Below are 25,232 nucleotides of genomic sequence, written 5' to 3'. Positions count from 1 at the left end.
AGCCGCTGTAAATCCCACAGCTGGGGTTTGGTCTCTGAACTTCTGGTGAGGGAAGAAGTCAGGAGACCTGGCTTCCCATCCAGCTCTACCTTGCCCTGGTCATCTCACCACTCTGAGACTTTGCTTCGTCTATAACATTGAAATACAAACCCCTTCAAATGGGGTTATCTCCAAAGAGATAAAGTATGTGAAACATTTAGGAAACAAAAGCATCCTGTGCATTTTAGTTGCTGGAGTCATTTTTCTTACCCCCCAGCTGAGGCTTAGTGATTAATACCAGGAGGATCGAATCCAGGGCTCCAGACGTGGTCTCTTATCCCCCTCCCTTTCCTTCTCTGAGCCTCAAGCTTCTCATCTGCGGAATGGGGTGATAATAACTCACAAGGATGTTGTGAAATGATAAAAGATGTAAGACGTGAAGAGCATCTTCAGATAGTGTGAAGTGCTTCTCGTAGCAAAGATCTGACTGTAGTGGTTTGACAAAATTGGGGGTTTGTTTCTGTCATGTAATGGAATTCCAGAGGGATATAGCTCAGGGCTGGTATGGGAGTTCCATGGACCTCAGGGACTGAAGCTCCTTCTTAGGTCAGTTGCAGCCTTCAACATGTGGCTCACTGACCCTTCCCTCTGGGACTTCCTCAGGTGTGCCCAGCCCACAGGGAGGGCAGCTGAAGTGCAGGAGAGTTGGCGTCCCCAGGAGCAGCCCCACCCTATGCCAGAGGGAGTTGGAGGATCAATACCCCAGCTTCCTCCCCCAGGGGGAAAGAAGAAGGACAGCTGAGGTATGTTCTGTGCTGTCTCCCAGAGGGTCCCAGTAGGACTGAGCCCAGACTGCTCGCAAGGGTAAGTTGCTTAGCGAAACAGCCTGTTTGGCCTTTCTTCCCCATTCCAGAGAATCCTGGGCCCACCTCCCAAATAAACTACTGGCACTCAAATCTTCATCTTAGAGTCTGCTCCCGGGAAAGCCCAACTAAGACAGGTACCAACCTTCTGGATGAGTCAGCCCCTTTAAAGAGTCCCCCAGAAGTCCCACCCGATGACTCCTGCTTCCATCTCATTGTATTTCCTCAGACCACGTCAGAGCCCGAGAAAGCTGGTCATTTGCTCAGGCATGTTGCTTTCCCAAATAAAATCAGGGCTCTGCAGGGGAGTTAGAAGAAGAGGATGGATGTTGGGCAGGAGTGCAACTGCCACAGAGCCATACGGGTGAAAGCGTCTGTGTCATCCACATCTCCTGGCACCTGCCCACAGAATCCCGGGAGCCAGTAGCCAGTGTGTAGTTTAGCTGAGGCCAGCCTGGGAAGGAAGGTGATCTGGGCTGATTTTCTGCCACTCTGTGAGTGCTCTTTGCTCATCTCTAGAGACACTGAGACAGAGAGAGAAGCCAAGAGGGATGTCTGAGTCCTTGCCAATTAGGCCTGTGGTCCGGCATGTGTGTGTGTGACAAGAGTGGGCACCCCGTAGGTGACAGAAGGGTTCCAAACATGAAGTCAGATTAATGCCCATCATCTTCAGAGCCTCAGAGGTGGTGGGGGGTGGTGAGCCCACAGAATCAGACAAAACCAGACTCTGATATGCCAGCCCAAGGTGAAAGCAGGGCAATGGAGACATGCAACACGCATGAACAAGCTCATTAACTATTTACAAAGGAGAGCTATTTCTAGCTGGGGTGGGCTCCAAAGACGGGCTCCCACTTGTGCTGTGGCTGCAGGGCTGATGCTGTGGGTGGGAACTAACTACTGTTGCATCGTCAGGAAGGTACTTGTTCAGAAATTAAACATCACACAGAACTATAAGACCCTTAACCTTCTAACCAGGTAATTAGTTAGTGATGATACTAAGTTAAGGGGCATTTCAGCTTAGTAATTAGCCACCCAAAAGGTGAAAATGTAAATGAATTTGCTTGGTGAACTTGATACACTTGAGCTTTTTCATGAGCTAATGGAAGTGCATTCACATGCCTGGGTTGGGAGGGGTGTATTCTGTGGCTGGATGGGGCAGAGCTTCTGGGAGCAGGTGGAGTGAGGTATAAGCTGTGTCCGGGGGAGTAGGTGGGATTTGGAAGGAAGAGGGGAGGGGTTAGCTGTTTTAGGTGGAAGCAATAAAGGGGCCGAGGCAGGAATGATCAGGCCTGGTCAAGGACCCCTGAGAGCCCCAGTATATTAGTCAGTGTCACCACAATAGTGCTGCGTGACAAACAAGTTCAAAATCTACGTGACATACAACCTATTGAATCTTCTTACTTGTGGGTCTGCAGGTTAGTTGGAGTTCACCTGGTCTCAGCTGGGCTGGGCTCCAGGCTCTGGGTCTGGTTTAGATCTTTGTGATCTCGTTCTGGAGCCCAGGTAGGGTGTAGTGGCCACCCAGAGTATGTTCTTCTCATGGTGATAGCAGAAATGCAAGTGGGCAGGTGAAGAAGTAAATGTCAAGTCTCTGCTGGCATTACATCTGCTAAATCCCATGGGCCAAAGCAAGTTACAAGGCCAAGCAGGGCCTGCATATCACCCACTGTCAGGCCACGGCAAGGCTGTGGAGGTTTTATCTTATTAAAGAGAAGTGAAGAACCAGGTCCAACAGCTCAGTCTACCACACCTGGCTTACCTGGTGAAAAGGCTGTCTCTAGTGCAGTGGTTCTCAGACTTGAGCACGCATCAGAAGCACCTGGCAGACTTGTTAGCACGCTGATACAGGGCCCAGCCCCCCTGAGCTTCTGACTCATTTGGTCTGGAGTGGGGTCGGAGAATCTGCAGTTCTAATGCGTTCTCGCAGTGATGCTGAGCTGTCCATCTGGGGGCCACTCTTTGAGACCCTCTGGTCTAGGGAAATAATAAGACGTTTGTTCAGAGAGGATGGAAGAGGGCAGACAGAGGGTGGCCTTGAGTGTCACACACAATAGCTATATTTACTGAGCCCTTACTACATTCTAGGTATGGTTTTAAAGATGTGCTGTGTAAGTTATTCTCTTATTTGGTACATTAACCCTGTGAGGTATGATATTGCCATTTGACAGTTGAAGACTTTGAGCCATAGGGAGGTGACATGACTTACAAGGTCCCCCAGCTTGGAGGTGGCAGAGCTGGAGTTTGTAGCCAGTGCTCTGTTCCTGACTTCAAGATTTCTCCTGTTGGCAGTGGGGAACCATGGTCAAGTTCTGAGGGGAGAAATGACCTGTGGTGGAGAAACTCTGGATTTGGAACTGGATAGTCTAGGCACAAACCACACTTTTGGTATCCAGACTTTTGGTATCCACACTTTTGGTATCCAGACTTTTATTTATTCAATCAGTAAATACTTACTTTGTGTCTGCTTTGGGGTAGAATCTCGTCAAGACCATAGGGTTAGAACAAGATAGGTAAAGTGCTTTCTACAAGGAGCTTCCATTCTTATGGAGGAGAGGGATGAAAAAATTTAAATGTGCACTAGGAAGAAAAATAAGTAGTGTAAGGAGACAGAGACTGGGGAGCCGCTGTTTTACATGGGTGGTCAGAGGTGGCCTCTCTAAAGAGTGAACTTGGAACAGAGACCTGAATGGAGTGAGAGGAAGAGCCATGCAGGGGAAGCAGCAAGTGCGAAGGCCCTTAGGGTAGGACGCTGGAGACGCAGCAAGACTCCAGCGAGTCTGGAGGAAGGGTGACAGTGAATGAGGTTAGAGAACTGGATGGGGCTGCACCATGTAGGGCCTCGTAGGCCATGGCAAGGCCTTGGACTTTATCTGGAATGGGATGGGAGCCATTGGGTGGTTGAACACTGGAGAGTGGCATGATGTGACTAATAAGAAAGAAAGTTCTGACAGCTGAGTGGAAAAGAGACTATCGGGGCAGGGGTGGAAGCAGGGAGACCAGGTAGAGGATGGTTTCAGGGGTCTTAGCAATGTCTTGAGACCCTCCTGATCCTTAATGTCAACATCCATAAAATGGGGGGAACGACCCCTTCCACCAAAATCTCCCGTTTGGGCTTGTTATGACGGTGGAGGGAGGTCAGGGCGTGGGCACGTGAGTGAGCAGGAAACACTCAGGTAGGGAACAAAGCAGCATTTTGTGATGATGTTTCTGGCAGACTCCTTGGGGCTCCATCTCCCTGGCCCGGGAACCTCCCTGAGGCCCAACCCACAGCCACAGTGGACAGGAGTTTCCCATCTCCCCCTCCAGAGCATCACAGCTCACCCATCACTGTCCCAGCTCCTCAGTCATCACCCCCCCTCCCCCCAAGTCCTCTCACTCTGATAGGGAGTAATTATTTATGTTCTTGTTTAATTAGCTCATTAGGAATGTGCTGCAGTATTTCTGAGAATACATCTCCCTCTCTGGTGGCTCTTAAGGGCCTTTTTTGCTGGTGCCTGGCTGCAACAATTGGGGTGGCATTTGTGGGTGTGAGGGTGGCCAGTGGTCAGGGGCTGGGTGACCTGTGTTCTGTCTCCTGGGGTGTGTGTGTGGACAGGTGCGGAGGTTGCTGAGGTCCTGGGCATGGAGACAGGATCTTAAAAGCTGAGATGGTGGCAGCAGCTGGCACTGAACACCAGAGAGATATTTTTACCACCCGTCAGAATGCCACCGTCTATGAGCCAGTGCCAAGGGCTGGTTCCCAAGGCTGCTTTTCCGCCAAGCTTTGACTATCGATCTAAAGAAGGTCTGCGTGGAACAGGGAGGCTTTGAAAATTCTCAGGTTGGCTAGGCTGGTGTTCAGCAGTCCTTGCCCTCAGGTAGGGGGGCTGGAAAGAAGCTTCTGTCCTGCAGAAGAAGTGAGTGGGTGGAGCCTACCTCCCTGAGGTCGGGAAAGGATTGCCCAGGTCCAGACCCAAACTCCAGTCTCCCTCGTCCTGCCTAGAGTGGGCCTAGGAATAGAATCCCATCCAAAAATACTGCCTTCACAAAAGATCAGAAGATCTGAAATCCCACCATTAGAGATGTGTTTCTTTGCATTTGCCATGGGAGACACTCAAGTGGTTTCCTCTGGGACTGGCCAACAGAGGATGCAGACATGATGGAGGGCACAGTGGAGGCTTTAACAGGAGGAGGGAGAGGGGGTCAGGAAGGGGTCATCAGGCATCCTCAAAGCCTAGTTCCCTTGTGTGGACACATTGCCGAGGGCTTGGGAGAGCTCAGGGAGAGGGAGGAAAAGCCAAGGTCTGGGGACCAATTCAGCTGTTCATTTGTTGAAACTCTCTTGTGACTCTGTTGTTCTATCTTTAAAATGGGCCTAGTTCTTGCTACTCTCATAGACTGAAAAAAGTCCAGTGTGAAAAGGGGGCAGTTCAAAGTCATCCAGGCCAGCTCTCTCCTTTGTTCATGAATCCTTATGATGCCCACCACCCTTCCTACTGACCACCCCCACGCCTACCACCTCCTTGGGATGCTGACTGGCCCCACGTGGGGATAACTTCCAGACCCAGGAACCTGCCCTCTTTTTTATTCAAGAGGCCAGAACACTGCTGGGTGCCTTTAAGCTAAGAAGTTTTTTTTACAGGCCCCAAACTCCATCTCCCTCTACCCCCTAGCCGTAGATTCTGTCTTCATTCTCATCAGGAATAAAACTCATTCTTCTTCCATAATATGTCTATTTAATTTTTGCAGATAATTCTCATGGTTCACCTAGTGCTATTTTTTTCAGATGCAACATCTTCCCTCCCTGCCACCGTCCATTTTCGCCTTTTACTTTTAGTCATTCAAGAGGTATTTATGATGCTGGGTCTGGGCCACTCACGGGGAAGACAGCTGAGAATGGGACACCCCTGCCCTCCTGCAGCTCACATTTCCCGGGGAGACAGGCAGTAAAGGACTAGGTACTTGTGTAGTCACTGATTCAGATACTACAGCTGTGATAAGCTGTGTGAACCTGTGAGAGCCTGGGGCAGTCAGGGAAGGCTTCCTGGAGGTGACCCAGAAGGTCAAGTAGGAGGGCGATCAGTGAAGAGACGTGGGAGGGATTACAGGTAAAGGGCTGTCATGTCTGTCCCTGGAGCAGGAAGGGACCTGGGGTGTGTCCTGTGGCACATCTCCTGGTCTCTTGCCTCAGATGTGTACCAGGTTGTGCCACCCCTCTGCGTGTGTGGGATCCAGCAGTGGGCAGTATGCTGGATGTGGCCTGACCAGAGCAAAGTGGACTGGGGCAGTTCCTCATGGGCCGGGGGTGCCCCTCATCTGAAGGCTGCCTCAGCCCCACTGGCCTCCTCTGGTCCAAGTCCCACACTGAAAGGGTGGCCCTAACAAAGCCACTCCCCTCACATGTTCTGAGGCCATCACGCCCCCTCCTCCCGAGGCTCTTCCAAGATGGCCCAGCACTGTGTGGCAACCTGGTGGGTATGCGGGGGTTGTAAGTGAGGTTACTGTTTGGACATCACAGCAAACATCCTGGGGTCCTCTAGTTCAAGCCTTCTTGCCGGCTCATGATCTGCCATAAAGCATTTAAAAATTTACTCGTCTGTTTTATATATGTTTTTATGTTGCAAGGCCCTTTATAAGCTTGGTTGGAGGTTGGTGGATTATAAATCCCAAAACCAGTTGATGGGGCTTAGGTCAAAAGTGCCAAGTGATCGCAGATGGTTTCTCCTCCAGTCATGGTGATGATAATAGGAGCCGACCTTTCTGAGAAGTGATTACGTGCCAGGTGCTCTTCTAAGTGCTTTCCATTTATTGGCCCATTTAATTCTTGCAACATCCCCATGAGACGTTATTATCCTGATGAGAAAACGGAGGTCCGAAGAGGTTAAGAAGCTTACCCAAGGTGTCCCACCTGGGATTTGAACCCAGGTGGGCTGGCTCTAGCGTCTGCACCTCGAGGCCTTGCTAATACACATTTAGCATTTGAGTGCTTCCTCTGTGCTTCCCCCCCAGCCCCCCACCCTGCATCGAGCATGTGCACCACCCCTGGGAGACAGCTGGGACTACTACGGGTGCTTTGCAGGGTAGGAATCTCTGGGATCAGAGAGGGTAAGTAAGCTGCCCAAGTTCTCCCAGCTTGGAAGTGGCAGAGCCAGAATTCAAACCCAGGTTGGGTGTGCTCCAGAGAGCTCCTGACCCCTCCTTTTCCTCCCAGGACATGAGTTAGGATGGAGAGGAGCAAGGTGGTATCTTAGGGTCACAGGTGGTGTGTTCAAAATACAGGCCAGTGACTGCGTTTCCTTTCTAGACTGTCTAGCCGCCCCTTCCCAGCCACCTAATCTATTAGCGAACCCAGACCAGCAGCCCATGTCACTCAGACTACCATGAGGAAGCAGGGGAAGTATGAACCAGACCATCCCATCCCACCCACCACCCACACATAAGGAGGAAACGAGAGGAAAGAGGCGGGTGCTGCAGGGATGGGTTTCCGTCAGACAAGTGGAAGAACTTCCAGGAGTGCTGGTGGTGTCTGAAGCAAAACGAGGCTTCTCTGAAAGCAGGGGGCCTCGGCTGCCGGAAGGGCCTGGAGGGTTCCATCTGAGGCAGGCAGGCCGATGCCTTTTCGTCCCTTCTCCATGCTGAGAAGACTGATGGCCGTGCCCTTGGCGTTTTAATGTATGACTTGCCCTTTGAACCGTGGCTGCTTGGCCTTCCCGTGGCTGCCTCCTCCCAGGACTGAAATGAAACCCGGGTCATGGGTTCAACCTTAGTGATGGGCAGTGCTCAGGGGAGAGGGGGGAGAATTATGGCTTGGTCTCTGCCCTCAATAAGCCATGGTCCCCAGAGCCACCGTGGCTGCTGCTCCCTCAGCCAGGCAAGGCCCAGGCCCAGTGCCTAGGGGCAGGCGGAGCGTGGGGCTCGGAGGTGGCACCATGAATCTCTGGCAGCCATGGGGCTCCCTGGCTCACAGACAGCCAGTGGAGGGAGCAGCTGATAGATCGCAGCTGGGCCGTTGACCTTGAGCCTTAAGCGAGGTGAAGAATAAAAGATCATATTGATTCCATCAGAGCCACGGGAGCCGTGAAATATTGGAATGTGAATAAAGACGGTGATAGATCACTCACCACCGCTGGGGACTGGGCTGACCTGTCTTCTGGCCCCGTCACCCACTGGGCAAGCTGGGGCTCGGTGTGCTCAGAGAAGGAGAGAAAATAAGAGATGGGGCCTCCAGGGGACCCCAAACGGAGTAGAGAATCACAGAGATTCGTAGGTTCCTGGAATGTAAGATGTCCTTCACCTCAAATGTCACCACTAAAGGAGATTATCCCTGACCAGCCCACATGGAGCTGAGTCTGCCCTCCCCACGCCCAAACCCTTTCACCTTCTCTTAATCTGCTATGCTTTTTCTTTTGCCCATAGCACACTCCACTTTCTAACATAGTACATGATTTACCAATTGTGTTAATCGTTTACTGTTCACCCTCCCCCCGCCCAGAACGTCAACTTCACGGGACAAGGACTTGTGTCCTCTGCTCACTGCTGTATCCCCTCTAGCAGCGCTGGCACATAACAGGTGCTCCATAAAAATCGGATGAACAGATGAGTCTGGAAAGACCTTAGCAATGGTCTAATCCCAACGCCTTACCAGGGAAGAGCAGAGACTCAGATTGGGGTTGGGACGTGCCCCAGTCATCCAGCCTATCGGGCGTTGCAGAGCTGGGAGAAGAATCTGGGCACCCGACTCCTGGGCTCAGGTGCCGCGTAGTCCAAGCTGCTATCACACCCAACAAAGGATGTGCTTGTTAGTCACATGCTATTAACTACCTATAGGACCTGGGAGCTATGCAGCCCAGGGTGGGGCAGGCTGGGTTCTTGCTTGCTTCTTCCTTTGTTAAAAAACAAACAACAACAACAAAACCCGAACAGATAGTAAATTTACTGATAACTAACTTCCTAACCCAAAGAGGGCCCAAAAATATGGGCTCCATGACTGGAAGAGGTCAGGGAATTTTCCTTCCTGGGAATTTTTAAGGGGTGGGGTGAGAGTGCAGCGAGAAGCGTTTAGGAAGCACCTTCACCCCTGGGTGACGGCTGGTGTGCTGGATCCCTCACACGGATCACTCACTCAATCCCACCTCCCAAGCAGTGATGGAGTGTGACAGCAACAGCCAACATGTATTGCGCTGTGTGCCGAGCACTGTTCTCGGTGCTCTTAGGTATTCATTCGTTTAATCTGCCCAACAACTCTCTGAAGTGGATAGCTTCTCTTATTGTCCCCGTGTTACAGATGAGAAACTAGAGGCAAATATGCCGTCAAATAAATGCTACTGTTCTGGGTGCTCGGGACGCATCAGTGAACAGAACGCCTGGAGATCCTCGTCCTCGTGCGGGAAACAGGCAACAAGCATGATATATGGGCAAATTATAGAGGTGAGGGGAGAATATCAGTGTTACGCAAAAAGGAACCTGCAGAGCAGGGTAAGGAGCTCTGTCTTACCCAGGGGGTGGGCAAATTGCAATATTAAATAGGGTGGCCCGGCGGGCCTCACTGAGAAGGTGAGTCAGGACCGAGACTTGAAGGAGGTGAGCCAAACAGGTCTGCGGGAAGGGCATTTCAGGCAGAGGGACCAGCCAGGGCGAGGCCTCAAGGCTGGAGCATGTCTGAGGAGCAACGGGGGCCAGGGTGGCCGCAGCAGCGGGAGAGAGCTAGGGGCAGAGTCCAGGAGACGGGGCAGGGAGGTAGTGGGGCCAGACCACGAGGAGCCTTGCGGGCCCCTGGAGGGTGTTTTCTCCAGGCTCTGACTCATTCAAATGCTCACCTCCTTTAAATGCTCACAGAGGCTCACAGCCTCAAGCCAACACCCTCCTCTCATCTACTCACACACCAATGATGCTTCTAGTCTGGTCAGTAGACACACACACACACACACACACACACACACAACACACCTACACACATACACACCAGTCAGCGGACACACACACAGCTCCCCCGCCGGGCTCCAGCCTCCATCCCGCCTGTGTGGGTGGGAGAGGGGCAGGCCGCTCACCCGCCTTTTGCCCCCTCTGCAGCCCAGCGACACCCCTCCCAGCCTGCACCAGAAGAGGGAGGAAAGCAAACCAATTTCTGGAGCCTCAGACCCATGCACCCCAATATACAGTGCTGGGGAGACCACCAGAAAGTTACAGATGGAAGTCTGTGATTTACTCACATTAGATTTGCTCGCGTGATTACTTCCATACTAAGATCACACACCCACAGGGCCATCCTCCAGGGGCCTTGAAGCACATTTAGGGGCTCATTGTCCCCACAGGAGCTGCTGCCCCAGGCTTGCGGAGGGGAGGGGCAGGGGGAGGGCAACAATACTGCTTTGAGTTATTCCCAGTTAAAACCAGGGTGATGCACCTCTAGGCCAGGCCAGCCTCACCTGGAAACTCATGACAAATGAAGGAATTCCACAGTGAAGCTTACCTTCCCACTCAGCACAAAGGGCCAACCCCCAGGCAACCCACCATTCCCCCCAGACAGTTCACCTTCGCCACTGCCAGAGGTCCTTCTGGGAGATGGGTGGGTTGGATGGTGTTAGCATTCTCTATAAAAACTATGACGATAGATAGATGGATAGATAGATAGATAGATAGATAGATATGGACAGATGATAGATAGATGATAGATGATAAAGTAGGTAAGCATTCACTAGATACATATATGGTCTATTGAGTATATATCGTATGCCAGTGCTTTCCATACTTTACTTCTAATCCTCATATGACTCTGCAAATTAGGTTGGCAGACTGCTTTTACAAAAAAGACTGAAGTTCTGGGCAGTTAAGTACTGGGGTAAAGATTATGCAGCCCATAAGTTATGAGTCAGGATTTAAGCCCAGAACCCCGGTCACTCTGTTGCCAAATCCCACATGTGCTCAGAATTGGGGACCTGGTGCCCGAACTCCCACAGCTCTTTGATGACTGTGCCTTGCCTTCCTTCCTCCTGCCTCTCCCTTGCTCCTGTCACCCCTCTCCTGGTGATATTCTTGTGGAATTCTAGAATGTCAGAATTGGACATTGAAGCACAGAGGAGGAAAGTGACTTGCCCAAGGTCACACAGCAATTCCATGAGAGAGTCAAGGTTAGAGCCTTGTCCATCCAGCTGAACTTGAGACTATTTGGTGGGTGGGGACAGCTCTGCTCCTCCATCCACTTGACTGGACAGTGACCTCCCCACTGCCCAATGAAGTCTCACTTCAGAGGTTGTTTCTCTCCTGACCTGATTCGTCCCATCCCAGCCAGCCTGCTTGTTAGAGGCGGAGGTGTCTAGGGCCGGATCAGCAGAAACACAGGCTGGAGAAGTGCTAAGCGGGCTCCTCCAGACCACCAGCTGGAAAGGGCGTCTCTCCTCGGGGTGAGGCAGCAGGCACTCCGGAGCTGCAGCTTAGCGAGCTGGAAGTCGGGCAGGCCTCTTAGTCGTGGAGTCCAGCCTCCAGGCTTGCAGCTTGGAGAAGCCCTCAGGGAGGTGCCTGTCAGTTTCTCAGTCACTCATTCATGCAGGGGTTCTGAGGGTCCCCATTATAAAAAATGACACCTCAGCTTTGTGAGCACTTTACTAAGTGCAACCAGGGAGCTTGGTAGGTTTTCCCAACAATCTCCTGGTTCAAGATCCCTCAGCTAGCAGCTCTCAGGGCTAGGATTTGAACTTGATCTTCAGACACCTAATCCAAGTGTCATCATGGCTGCTTTTGTTTTTCAATAAATTCTGAGGTTTATTTAAGAAACAGCACAGAGAATCACTTATTGCCAAGTTACTAAAGGTAATACTGATTACTGCTATTTTTAAAAAATTTTTATTGGCGTATAGTCGACTTAAAATGTTGTGTTCGTTTCTACTGATGGCCGCTTTTTATTGAACAAATATAGCCTATGCACTGTACTCAGTACTGAACAAATATCACTGTATTTAAGTTTCACAAGATGCCATAGGGTCAATACTATTAACCCATTTTGCAGGCAAGAAAACTGTGTGAGGCTCAGAGATATGAAGTGACTTACCTACATTGCGCAGTCAGTAAGCTTTTTACACCATAGTACAAACTTACCTGGGGGGTGATAAAGTTGCCTTCTTCAAGGAGCTTCTGATCTGACAGAGGGAGGGGATTAGAACTGGGGGAAAAGGCAGGGCCCCAAAACCCATCCATGAGATGACTGAGGACTTCATTTCATCTTGAGTTTTTCTATCAAGGGTCATCACTGACGTCACCATTGTCATTCAAACAAAACCTTGTGTTTGCTGTTCCCTGATTTATTGCCAGGAGTCATGCCAAATGTTTGACACACTTTACCTCATTTAATCCTGACACTATTCCTGCAAAGTAGGTACTAGCATTCTATGTAACTAAAACAGAGAGGGCTAGATAATCTGCCTCAGGTCACACAACTAGTCAGTCAGTGGCAGAGTGAGACTTGAACCCAGATCCAGCTGACAGCACAGCGGATGCTGGGAACCACCATGCTTTATCTTCTGCAACCTCTTTGTGTGCGTTTGGTGTGTGCCAAGTTCTGCTCTGAAGCTGCCTTGTTCTCCAACAACAGGACAGATATAAAAGAGCAAGCGGATGGCCAGGGGGCCACTCTGCCCCACCCTGTGCCCTCCCCAGACCTGACTGGGCCAACCAAGCCTGGCAACAACAGAACCACAAGGTCCCTGCCGGGGGTGACTGCACCTGAGTGTGTATCAGCCACACTGAAGTGACAAATGACACCAACAAACTCTCCTCTTCCTGCCCACCTGGCAGCATTTGCTGTGTGATAGCATCTTTTTGGCCACTTTGTTGCCGTGCTAAAATAGACATAACATAAAATTTACCATTTTAACCATTTTTAAGTGTACAGTGCAGGGGCCATAAGTATATTCACATTTGTGTGCAACCGTCACCACCGTCCATCTTCACAACTCTTTCATCATCGCAGACTGAAACTCTGTACCTCTCCGATACTAACTCCTCATTTCCTCCTCCCCGTGGCAAACACTCTTCTACTTTCAGTCAATGAATTTGACCACCCTGGTACCTCATATAAGGGGAAACACACAATATTTGTCCTTTTGCTTCCGGCTTATTTCACTTAGCATAATGTCCTCAACATTCATCCAAGCTGTAACGTGGGTCAGAATTTCATAAAAATATGGAATGCTTCACGCATTTGCATGTCATCCTTGTGCAAGGACCATACTAATCTCTTCCACATCATTCCAATTTGAGTATATGTGCAGCTGAAGTGAGCACCATCATAGCAGTTTTAAGGAGTCGGTGCCACAGGTGACTCTGCCCTGCGTGGTGCCCCTGGGAAATTATGGATCTGCTAAGCGGGCAGGGTTGTCTGATCAGGTACATCACTGGCTGGTACTGATTTGGCGTCTGACGGTGGTTCTAGTGCGTTTGGAGGCGGCTGGTGGGGAATCTTCATTTTGTTCACTCCCGTGTTTACAACGAGGTATAATTGGTCTGACACCTTCTGCATTTCTTCTGTAAGTGATGAATTGTTATTGAGCAAGGTTTTCTCAGATCCTTGAGGAGATAAATGGCAACGATCGTGGCCATCGTCGTCGTCACAGGAGTACTGAACGGCCCTGGGAAGGGAGAGGAGAGGGCAGTCATGTTTTCCCCAGCACACTTAATGTCTCGCATTCAGCACAGGAGGTTGGGACCGCTAGTCCCATTTCATACATGAGCAAATTGGGTTCAGAGAGAGGAAAAACTGACCCCGAGTCACACCGTTGGTCAGGGGCAGAACCAGCCTTCGAAGAGAGATTTCGGTCGGATCCCAGAGCCCACATTTTTTTTTTTTTTTTTTCCTGTGATGTGCCCACCCAATCCTTGGCGGTTGGGAGCTAAGGACAATTAGATGCAGGAAAAAGTTCCACATCCATAGAAACTTGGATGAGGAGAAACAGAGAGAGAGATAAAGATATACAGAGAGAGAAAAAGGCCTGATGAGGGGAGGGGACCTCGCCTGGGTCGGCTCAGCCTATGATGGTAGAAACGTTACTTTAGGGGACAGAATGGGAGCAACGTGGCTTAACTGCAGCTCTGGGGAAATCACAGGGTGTTTCCATCAGCCACCTGCTCAGTGTGAGCCACCGAGGCGATGCAGCTTCCAGAAAGTTCCGTGTTGTCTTGGGTGGGGGGCCTCAGGAGAAGCAGGACGTCTGGTTGGGGGAACGTGACTCTGTTCTCCGGTTCAGACCCTGCCCACCGCCCCCATACACTCAGAGGAGGGCCAAAGACAGATTGGCGTGTGATCAGTGAGGAGCAGCTGCGAGGCAAGCTGGAGAGCGTGTCCCGAAAAGATGGTGGGAAGGAATGGAAATGTTCACTCTGGAGAAGTGGAAACTCAAGGCGGGGGGGGGGGTCGTGAGGGAGCTGGTGCACAATTTGGGAAGCGCTGAAATGTGTTCAAGAAAGAAACACCTTGTCCCAGGTGTCTCTGTGGGGTTGAGTTGGGGCCGGTGGGACCAAGCAGCAGCCGTCAGACCATAGCAACGTGAGCAGGGATTCTGAGCAGCTCAGAGATGCGCGAAGCTGGGGGATGGGGGGCTGCCTGGCGTGTCCCTGGAAGTGTGTGAGTGGAGCGCTGACAGCCAGGGGGTCGATGGGCCCCCTCAACCCGGCTTTCCTGTGGTCTGTGAGTGGAGATGGCACAGGGGGAACTAGAAAGAGCCGGCATCATCTTGGTGGGTCAGCCAGAGAAGTGCTAGGCTGGAGGGCAGGCTGAGGCCAGCAGAAGAGACAGACCGCCAGAGCTCAGCTGGCTGGCCCCTGAGCTGGGCTGTGTACCTGCCTCACTAGCCCACATTTAATCTAACCTCATGCTGTGGGATTCATCTCCATCCTTGTTGGGGCCAGATGACTCCCTCAGTCAGAATCACTACATATGCTAAGCTCGCGATGGACCAGGCATGGTTTAAATTACAGGCACTGACTCATTTCGTCCTCAGAGCAACTCTGTGAGGGAGGCCCTGTCATCTTTCCCCCATTACAGAGAGGTTAGGTGGCTTGCCCAAGGTCACACAGCCGGTAAGCGATGGCACTGGGCTTTGAACCCTGGTGGTCCAGTCCCAGGCTCGCACTCTCACTCTCGGCTTTATCCCATTGGTGAAGGAGCACCACGGAACAGGATGGAACTTACTCTGGGGAGATGAGTGAAGAGGCAGCCTGCTGGGGCTTGGCTCACTTTGGTTGAATTTCCAGTAATCCCTTCATTCACTCAGCCAGGGCTGGACTAACATTGTCACCACATTTCTTCTGAAAAAGACTTTTGGAGCCACACGCAGTGGCGAACATGTCCTGCTGCTGTGAATGTCGAAGCCACGATGTCTCCTATCAGCCCAGCCAGGATCCAGGAGCTGCACACATCTCCCAGGGTCTAGCTTGCATGAGATTTGCCAGCCACAAACCCTCGAGGCCTGGATTTCCACTATCAGAGATACATTACTTTTAGTTCAGCTTCACCCCCCCTTTATATAACAAACCCTCCAGTGGAGTTTACTGTGGGCCAGACACTGACCCGGGTTCCTTATGAGTCATGACTCATTCAAACCTCATAATAACCCTATAGAGCAGAGATTATAAATGCCCCATTTTTTCCAGAAATAGGATATTTCTAGGAAACTACGGCACAGACAGGTAAAGGAATGGCCCACAGTAAGTGATTACTGCTAGGAAGAGGCAGAACCAGCGTTTGACCCCAGCAGTCTAGCTCGAGACTCTGTGCTCCTCACCACTGCCCTCTGCCGCCTCTCTTTCTAATGGTCACTGTTCCTGAGAGGGGTGACATTCATCATGGTGACTGGATTTATCAGGGAGTTTTCTTAATAGAGACTTACACAACAGAAGTACAAGGGTAACTAGTAGATGCGAAGTGGAAAAGCAGGAACAGGGTATAGCAGTGGAGGACCAGAGGGGCCCAAAGTCTCCACTTGGCCCAGGGCTGGCCCAGCCTGTGGACCGTGGGTAAAGGGAGGTGGTACTGCCACAGGACAGAGTCTTGGGAAGGGGCTGGGCCACAGGCTGAGGGGGAGGTGGAGAGTCAGAGCACTCCTGGGGGGCAGACGAGCTTGAGTCAGGCCTGGGGGAGCCCCAGAGAGACCCCACTGAACTTGGAGGTCCCAGGAGTCAAGGGAAGCTGGAAGAACCAAAAAGAAGGGATGAAGCTGTCCAGCGTCGTGGAGAGAACGCCTGGGGAGACAGAGAGAGCAGAGGCCCGGACTGAAGCCTTCAAGACCAATTGTCCTGGTGCGGGAGCTGTCCTGGAGCTGGACAAGCCTCCCCGGCCTGGCCCATCTGTTTGGGGCGCCAGGACTCACATAGGAAATGGCAGGATTCCTACCACCTGCCAGAGGGCATAACAAGAGCCCTGGCTAGTAGAACTCGGAGACGGTGGGCTGCCCCCGAGCTGTGCTGTCCAGTGTGGCAGCCGCTGGCCACATGTGACTACTGAGCCCTTGAAGTGTGCCTAACGTGACTGAGGAACTGAGTTTTTAATTTCATTTAAATTTAATTAGTTTGAAGTTCAGTTTAAAAGGCCACGTATGGCTACCGTATTGGACAGTGCCGGTACGGAACATTCATTTCATTCACCTGCCCTACAGAATGTTTTTGAGGGCCTACTATGTGCCGAGTGTTGTTCTAGAGGCTGGGGAAACATCAGGGAACAAAGCAGACAAAAAAGCCTGCTCTTAGGAGTGGAAGGAGAGAGAGAGAGAATTAACAGGAGGCCTAGTAAATAAGCAAATGTTAGTGTCTGTCAGGCAATAAAAGTGTAATGGGAAAAGATGGAGCAGAGTAAGGGGCTGGGGGCTCAAGGTAAAGATGGGGGAAGCCCTCAATGTTAAACGGGACAGTCAGAGGAGGTGACGTTGGAGCAGAATTGAAAGAGGTGAGGCAGAGAGCATATGGACATCTGGAGAAAGAGCATCCAGGCAAGGGCAACAGGCAGTGCAAAGGCCCTGTGGCAGGAGCACCCTTGGCAACACCCTGAGGAACAGCAGGGAGGCCAGGTGACTGGTGCAGAGTGAGCAGGGTAAGTAGGAGGAGAGGAACTCGGAGGGGTGAGAGGCAGGTCACAAGGGGTCTGGGGGCCATGTCAGGACTTTGACTACGTGGGACAGGCCTCACTGGGGGCATTGAGCAGAGGAAGGACTTGGTCTGATCTGGGTTTTAACAGGATCCCTCTGGCTGCTTGTAGAGGAGAGGTGGGGGGAGCAAGAGAGTTCATCCAGAGGCCAACGCAACCAAGAGTTTTGATCCCCACCTGCCTGCTGTTCTGAGGGCTGTGGGAATGGATATTGGGGTTCCCTGCCTCAGAATCTCAGTCATGTTGAATGTGCCTCCTTTACTTGCTGATGGGGCAAAGCCATTGCCAATAAGACAGAGTGTCTCAGGGCAGCCAGGGGAGCCCCATGTTCTCAGCAGGGGCACAGGCAGTGGGGCAGCGACAGAGCCTGGCCCCCGGCCCCTGGCCTGTCTCAGAAGTTAACGAGAGGCTCCTGATTCTCGGAGCCCTCACTGAGTCACGCCAGCTCTATGGTGATCCTGCTCTAAAGAGCAGCCCTGCGCCTTCCCCTGTTATCACTCAGGGCCGCGCATTCAGGGAAGGCCAGCGTCCGGCACCGAAACCAGAAGAGGGGCTTCTACCACTTGTACCCGTATTTCCAGTACTCCTCTCTAATGGCTCTCTGATCCTGAGACGAGAAGCAACAAATATAAAACAGATTCTTCCAGACCCATAGCACTGTGTCCCACTGAGTTTGAGCACAGCCTCAGAATCCTTCTCAAAACTGGCACCCAGCAAATCCTCAGCGCTGGCACACAAGACACAATGTGATTGCAAGGCCTCTAGAACCTGGCTCCTGGCTACTACCTTGGTGACCTCATTTGCTACCACTCTCCCTTTCCCTCACTCTTTTTCTGTCACACCGGCCTCCTCATGGCTCCTGCCTCAGGGCCATTGCACTGGCAGCTCCCTCTGTGGGAAAACTGCCCACAGACATCCACATAGCTCCCTCACTTCCTTCAGACTTCCCATGAGCATTCAGAAGTAGCAAAACAACCCTCATGAGACTCTCATCTCTACCCCTAATTAGCTATAGGGGGTAATTCAGTTCATACCTGTCTCTCAAATGGGGAGCATAATTCCGAAAGGTACTTCCCAGGGTTATCAAGAGCATTTATTGAAATAATGTGACAGTGCTGGCTTCAAATCTTGGCTAGGCACAAACATTCTCTTCATGAGACCTTGGGCAAATCACTTAACTTCTCTGAGCCTTGATTTCTTCTTCTGTAAAATGGGGATAATAATAGTACCTCCCTCATAGAGTTGCTGTGAGGATTAAATTAGTTAATACAGGTAGAGTACTCAGAACACTGCTTGAAATATAGTGTGTTCAATAAATGTTAGCTGCCTTTGTAGTAATATATGTTTCTGTTTTTGGTTTTTAATTGCTGTCAGATAGTTACCCTGACTCTGAGACTTGCTTCCTGCTACCACCTGATTCTGCTCAATTCAGTTCACGGTAACACAGTACAGGGAAGACCATGCTTGGTGGCCTGGCAGCCCTGGCTAACAACGCTGGCTCAGCCGCCTTCCAGCTGTGTGACCTTGAGCAGGTGACCAATCTGCCTGAGCCTCAGTTTCTTCATCTGTAGTGTGGGGATAACTATTCCTACCTCACAGAGTCAGTGTGCAGAATCAGAGACCCAGCCTGTCAAGTGCCAGGCTTATAGTACCTACTCAATGAATCGTACGCTAGATAGAACCAGCCATGTCTCCTCTGCTCCCTTGCAGTTGTGCAGGAAAGCAAACAGGCTCCTTTGGGGCTGGCAGCTAGAGGCAGAGGCTGGGGAGCCAGGGTGCTTGCCTTGGTTTAATGAGTCCCTTTCATGTGCCCTGAGATGTCATGGCCGGCCAGAGAGGTTGGCAGGCTGGTGATTCTGTGAAGAGCCAGTAATGAGGGTGCAGAGCCAGGGAAGTGGAGTGAGGGCAGCTTGACATGGTGTCTCCAAATTAGTGCTGGGGCTCAGCAGGCAGCCGGTGCCTCATCGATGGGGGAGGGGAGGAGGAGAGCACCTAAAAGTGGTGATGCTGGGAGCTGAGGGGGATGGAGGCTGGAGGTAAAAGAGGTGGCGTTTGCTGACAAGTCCAGGAAGGCAAGAATCGCATTTCTTGTGTAGACACCAGCACCGACTTCTCCCTCTTACACAAAGACACACGCACCTCTTCAGTCACCCACACACACACTCACGCCCTCTTTTTCTCTGTCACGCCTACACATAACAGACTCCTCAAGTTCACCTCATCGTATCTGCAGGGGCCTGGATTAGCTAGGAGAGGCCAACAACCACAGCAAATGGATGCAAATGCATAAAGGCTCAAACACGGCAGAATTTGATTTCTCGCTCTCCTGAGAGTCCAGGGCGGTTTACCGGCTTCATCAGGAGGCCTTCCTCGTGTGGAGACTCAGGCACCCGGTCTCCAGCATCCCTCGGGTGGGCCTTGTTGTCATCTGCCTGGCCAAGGCTGGTCACTGCACCCAGGCTCCAGCCAGCAGAGGGGAAGGAGAGTTGGGCAAGTACTCCCCCTCTTGTAAGGCCTGGCGCAGAGGTGCACACACTGCTGCCACCATATTCCATTGGCCAGAACTCGCCACCTGGACCCCACTAAGTGCACAGTTGGCCGGGGAATGTGGTCTGGACTGAGCCCACGAAAGGGGGACAGTAGACTTTGGTGGTCAGCTCATAGGCTTTGCCCTGAGGCTCAGGGGGAGACTCTAAGAACCTCTCCCATCTCCGTTCCCAGATGCCCCAAATAGTAGCTTTAATGGCAGCAGTTAGGAAAGAGCAAACCTGGTCTGCAAGTGTCTCTGGGAGAGGTTACATGGGATGTCCCCTCAGAAGTGTTAGGGGACATGTGGAGCCTCCGGGGGGCTGGGTGGAAGAGGGACAAAGCAGTGACCAACATTGTCTGGAACTAGAACCTTTGTGTACTATATATAAGTGAACACCTACACACACACACACACACACACACACACACACACACATGTTCACAAATACCCATGCAGCCGGCTCTCAAATGATAGACATGCCCCCGACACATCGTTTCTCACACATGCACACACATTCATCTGCACTCACACACCCCAACACATATCTACATGCAAGTCCATCAAGATCATCAGGGGTGTACTTCAAAGATGTAGAAAACGCCTCTCCCGAGACATCCTCAGGACCAGGCAGTGTCTAAGGGTCACCAGCTGTCATATTTAACTAAGAATCCCTGACATTTGTACAGGCCTTAGTACTTAACAAAGCAGTCTTTCATTCACTGCTCAACTATAGGGTAAATATTTACTCAGCAGAGACGCGAGGCCAGATATGATGACTGGCAACAGAGATACAAAGGTGAAGACACGGCCCATTTCTTCCGGGGAGACACAGGCATCCACTGAGAAGGGCCTCTAGCAGAGGAAGGCGGGGGGCTGTGGGAGCAGAGAGCAGAGGTTGGGTCAGAGGTGACGTTGAGTCAGGCCTCGAAGGATGAGGTCACCATGTGGAGAAAGATAAGTGGTTTCTAGGACGAGGGGCTGCGCTACGCAAAGGCGTCAGGTGGTAGATTTGGGGAGTGATGAATGATTCCGAGAAGCTGGCAAAGGGCTTCCTCCAGCTGGGGTTCTACTAGGTAAGATGTGCTACTGCTGACATCAAGTAATGATAGTTTTTTCCCAAAGTGCAAGGAAAAAATAAGTTTTTCCTTCTTGTGTAAATTATATGTCCTTGTGTCACCTAGGATTCTGTAAGGAGAAAATAAAACAAAGAACACGCTGGATAGAAGAGGGAATGCAGTACTGGGGTTGGGTTACAGGTGATGGGATTGTTGAGGGGTCAGCATCACAGAGATCAGCTACAGCAGGAAGCCACTGCCACCACCCACCCCGCCCAAGGATGGAGGTAATGGAGAAGATGGTTTCATCAGAGCCTAAGATCCAGGTCTCTCTGGCAGGAGGTAGAGCCCCTGGAGCTGGGATCACAGAGGAGGCTCAGGAGCTGAGAGGGAGACACCACTTAAAGCAGAAAAAGGTACAAATACCTGGCTTCTCCCCTCCTCCCACCCTCCAGTCTTCCTCTGGGGCCTCCAGTGGCCAGCTCTATCTGGGAGGCAAAGGAGCCTGGGAACAGGCAAGGGCGCCTGGGAAATGTAGTTCCTTGTTGTCCGTGGGAGGGCAGGTGAAAGGGAAGACAGACCTGAGAGCCAATAGCAGAATAACCAGTATGCTCCCGTGTGATTTCTTCTTAAACCTCTGTTATCAGCTGTAGAAATCAGCTGTAGATTTGTTTGCTAGTGTTAAACTGTTAGTAGTAGTAGTAGTGGGGTCTGCTTCCCAGGATAAGATGGCTAAACACTGAGATGATTTCTGGGCTCAGAGTCCGTCTCCTGTGTCCTGGAATTGTGGTGAAGTTTAAATGCAATATTGAATGTGGAAACCCTTGTCATATACCAAGTGTACAATAAAGCAGCCAGCCCATCCCCTCCTCCATGGATATGCTCTTCCATCGCTCACGACCCAGAGAGGTGGCGGAACCAGGTGGGTCAGAGTGGACGGGAGCCAGACTGCCTGGGATTGAATGCCGGCTCTGCCATGTTACATCTGCTTAATACCTCTGCAGAACAAGGGTCACGACAGTGGCTGCTTCAGAGAGTTGCCGTAGGGCTAAGTGAGTTGATAGAAGTAGGACACCAAAAACAGAGCCTGGCACACACTTGCCATTAAGTGTTTGCTCTACTATTGTCACCGTTCTGGGTGTGCACAGCTCCTGCCCCTCCAACTCACATCACTTCCCTGAGGGGGGAGGAAGTGGGCCCGTGTAGCCCTGGGCTCTGCACAGCAGTTGGCCCAGCAGAACTGAGCCTCAGTGGGCTCTGAATATTGCTCCAGGGAAGGGGGTGGCTGACCTACCACAGGCCCGGGGCGGGGGGTGCAGTTTTCACTGAGATGAAGAAAAACGTCTGAGTTTGTGGAAAAGCATAAGACCAGACTGTGGATCTAGAAGCTAGTGTTAAAGCCCCAACTGCCTCATCTTGGCAGTCCCAGCTGTGTGACCTGAGGCAAATCACTCAGCCTCTCTGAGCCTTGGCCATTCCTCCTTTGTGACATGAGGACACAGCATTACCATGATGCCCAGGTGAGATAGATAGACCTAAAGGGCTGGCTTGCAGGACGCATGCTGGATCTGGGCTCCGACCTCCTCCACCCGCCTCTTCTGCCCCATGCACTGTAGCTATGGGTTGGGGATGGGGATGGGGGCAGAGTACTCAATTTCTTCCATGTGGCTTCCCCAGCAGCTCTGTGGGCCAAGAGTGAGCAGGGAGGCAGCAGCCTCCAGGGTTGCCCACTGACGGGTTGTCAATACCTGCCTGTCAGTCCCAGCCTCCGTGCGCGGTTCCCAGGTGGAAGTGTTCAGGCTCCAGTATTTCATATTTGAGATCTCAATTAAGCTGCCTGGCTCTAGGTGTGAGGGGTTGACAAGTATAGATGGAGCCCTGGATTAGTAGGGGACAGGAAAAGGAGGGCTCTTTGAGAGTGGAGGGAGATGGGGAAGGCTGCAGAGAGAGATGTGGCACCTTCAGGCCGAGGTATTTCTGCAGGAGTGTTTATGGGGTGAGACAGGTGTCATTTCTAGGGCCCCCCACCAGAAGGCATGATACTTGCACAAAGGCCTTAGAGGTCACAGTTTGCATCCACGCTTCCTGAAGGTCCAGGCAGAAGGGGCCCAGGCTATGGTGGATGGGCCCCAGTGAGGGGAGACTGCTGCCCCCTCAGACCCTCCCTTAAGGTGAGAGACCAGTCAAGGCCTCCCCAACCAGTGATACCCTTTCCCAGGTGTCTTTGGATGCGCCTGGCCTGCTATGGCAGTAATGGAGGACCCGGCCCCCCCCTTCTGAGAAACAGTTGTCCACCATTCTTCAACATTGCACCGTGCCCTTCCCCTCCACGCAACACCCCCTCTTTCCACCTCCAGTTTTCTTCTGCTTAGACCCCAGTCTGCACCAGCGAGTGTTCTCCCTCCCAAGGCACGAGAAAGCCATGTGGAGATGAGGATGGAGTTGGTCCCTGAGGGCAGGACCTTGTCTGTGACTCAGTACAGCTCCAGGCTCAGAACAAGGCTGTCAGTGCTGAGGAATCTCGCAGGACAGACAAGGGGTGGACCCAGCCTCTGGGAGGGTGCCGAGGGGCCAGGGCCGACCTTACTCTCAACCCCACTGTCCAGAGACCCAGGGACCATTTGCAGCAGACAAGGCAGAAGTGGGGAGGTGGGGAGTCCCTTTTGTTCAGTTTTTGCTTCTTCACACCTTTAATCTCTCTGCCTCTCCTGTCCCTCCCTCTGCCCCTCCCCGTGTGCTTCCTCTCTCCTCTCTGCTGAATCTCTCCCCTTTCTTCCCTGAACCTCCATCGCTAACCAATTTCCACTGTCTCTACCATCAACTATCCCCCATCTCATTCCCTTCTTTTATTTCCACATCTTCTGGGTTGTTCCCTGCAACTGATCGCCGGTGTCTTTCTCTGTGTACCTGCTTCTGGCACTTCCACCCTCCACCCCGGAATCTTTCTCTCTCGTTTCCCTTTCCACCCCAACCTGTCTCTGTTCTCTCACCTGGGTCCCCCTCCTCCCCCTCCCCTCTGTCTCCCCGTCTCTCCCTTTTCCTGTCTCTCCACCTGTCACCCTCTTCTGCTCTGCCTCATTCTGTGTCCTTGCATCTGTGGCTCCCTCTCCCTCTCCATCTCTCCTGTCTCTGTCACCCTCTCTCTTTTTTCTACTTCTCCTCTGTCCCCCCGTCACCCTACTGTCCCTCACCATCCCTCCCCCTCTATGCCCACCCCCCCCCCCCCCACAGGATGATCCCAGCCTCCAACAAGGCCTTCGTGGTCAACAACCTGGTGTCAGGGACTGGCTACGACCTGTGCGTGCTGGCCATGTGGGATGACACGGCCACCACGCTCACGGCCACCAACATCGTGGGCTGTGCCCAGTTCTTCACCAAGGCCGACTACCCACAGTGCCAGTCCATGCACAGCCAGATCCTGGGCGGCACCATGATCCTCGTCATCGGTGGCATCATCGTGGCCACGCTGCTGGTCTTCATCGTCATCCTCATGGTGCGCTACAAGGTCTGCAACCAGGAGGGCGCCGGGAAGCCGGCGGCCACCGTCAGCAACATGCACTCGCAGACCAATGGGGCCCAGCCCCCCGCGCTGGGCAGCGCACCCAGCGGGGCCCCTGCACCCGGGCCACCCAAGGTGGTGGTGGGCCACGAGCTCGTGGACTTCAGCGCTGGCCTGGCCCGAGGCAGCGACTCCTCTTCCTCCAGTTCCCTGGGCTTCGGGGAGGCTGCAGGGCTGGGACGGGGCCCCTGGAGGCTCCCACCCCCCGCCCCCCGCCCCAAGCCCAACCTTGATCGCCTGATGGGGGCCTTCGCCTCCTTGGACCTCAAAAGTCAGAGAAAGGAGGAGCTGCTGGACTCCAGGACTCCAGGCGGGAGAGGGTCTGGGACATCGGCCAGGGGCCACCCCTCGGACCGAGAGCCACTGCTGGGGCCGCCTGCGGCCCGGGCCAGGAGCCTGCTCCCTTTGCCCCTGGAGGGCAAGGCCAAACGCAGCCACTCCTTCGACATGGGGGACTTTGCAGCTGCGGCTGCGGGAGGGGTCGCCCCTGGTGGCTACAGCCCCCCTCGGAGGGTCTCGAACATCTGGACAAAACGCAGTCTCTCTGTCAACGGCATGCTCTTGCCCTTTGAGGAGAGTGACCTGGCGGGGGCCCGGGGAACTTTTGGCAGCTCCGAGTGGGTGATGGAGAGCACGGTGTAGGCCTGGGTGGGCGGGTGGGCATCCTCCCTCCCACCCTGTCAGGGTGAGAGAAGAGGAAAGCATCTTTACCCACAAGTCTTTGTGGCGTTTCCATGGTGATGTTTACATCCAGGGACAGTTTTGTCTCCCTGTCAACGGCCTCCCCTCCCCACCACACCACACACACCACCTTCCCAGGCCCGTCCCCCACCGCCCATCAGGCTGTGCTCAGGGAAAGCAGACTCGATGGCTCAAATGTCAGACTAAGCCCTGAGTGTTTGGAAAGGCGGGGCTCCTGCCTTTCTAATCACAAATGTAGCCTATAAGCAAGCGGCTTTGCATTGCTGATGGTTCCGGTGTTGTTTTTATTTCTTAATTTATTTCTTCCACTTCCCCGACTCCTTCTCTTCAGTGACACGGATAACGGAGAGTTTACTCTACACACGAAAGCAGCCCTGGTGGTGGGCGATCATTGCCAATTGAGAAGAGCAGGGAATGATTTGGGCTGCACATTTGTTTG

The 25,232-nt window shown here is 52.5% G+C and overlaps 1 protein-coding gene across 1 annotated transcript in view; it reads left to right on the top strand.

The window, feature by feature from the left end:
• LRFN2 (leucine rich repeat and fibronectin type III domain containing 2) overlaps positions 1-24,733 on the top strand; it is a gene marked incomplete at its 3' end in the record, with an annotated part of 36,376 nt that extends 11,643 nt beyond the window's left edge. Inside the window, exon 2 of the mRNA XM_082847621.1 lies at positions 23,764-24,733. Coding sequence (XP_082703747.1) covers positions 23,764-24,733 — 970 coding nt within the window. The remainder of the gene's footprint in view (positions 1-23,763) is intronic.
• Between the last annotated feature and the right edge of the window lie 499 nt (positions 24,734-25,232).

This window comes from Leucopleurus acutus (genome assembly GCF_964270905.1).
Source record: "Leucopleurus acutus genome assembly, chromosome: 10".
Classification (NCBI taxonomy): Eukaryota; Metazoa; Chordata; class Mammalia; order Artiodactyla; family Delphinidae; genus Leucopleurus; species Leucopleurus acutus.
Note: the sequence above shows the minus strand (reverse complement) of the source record. Positions and strands in the feature narration are given on the sequence as shown.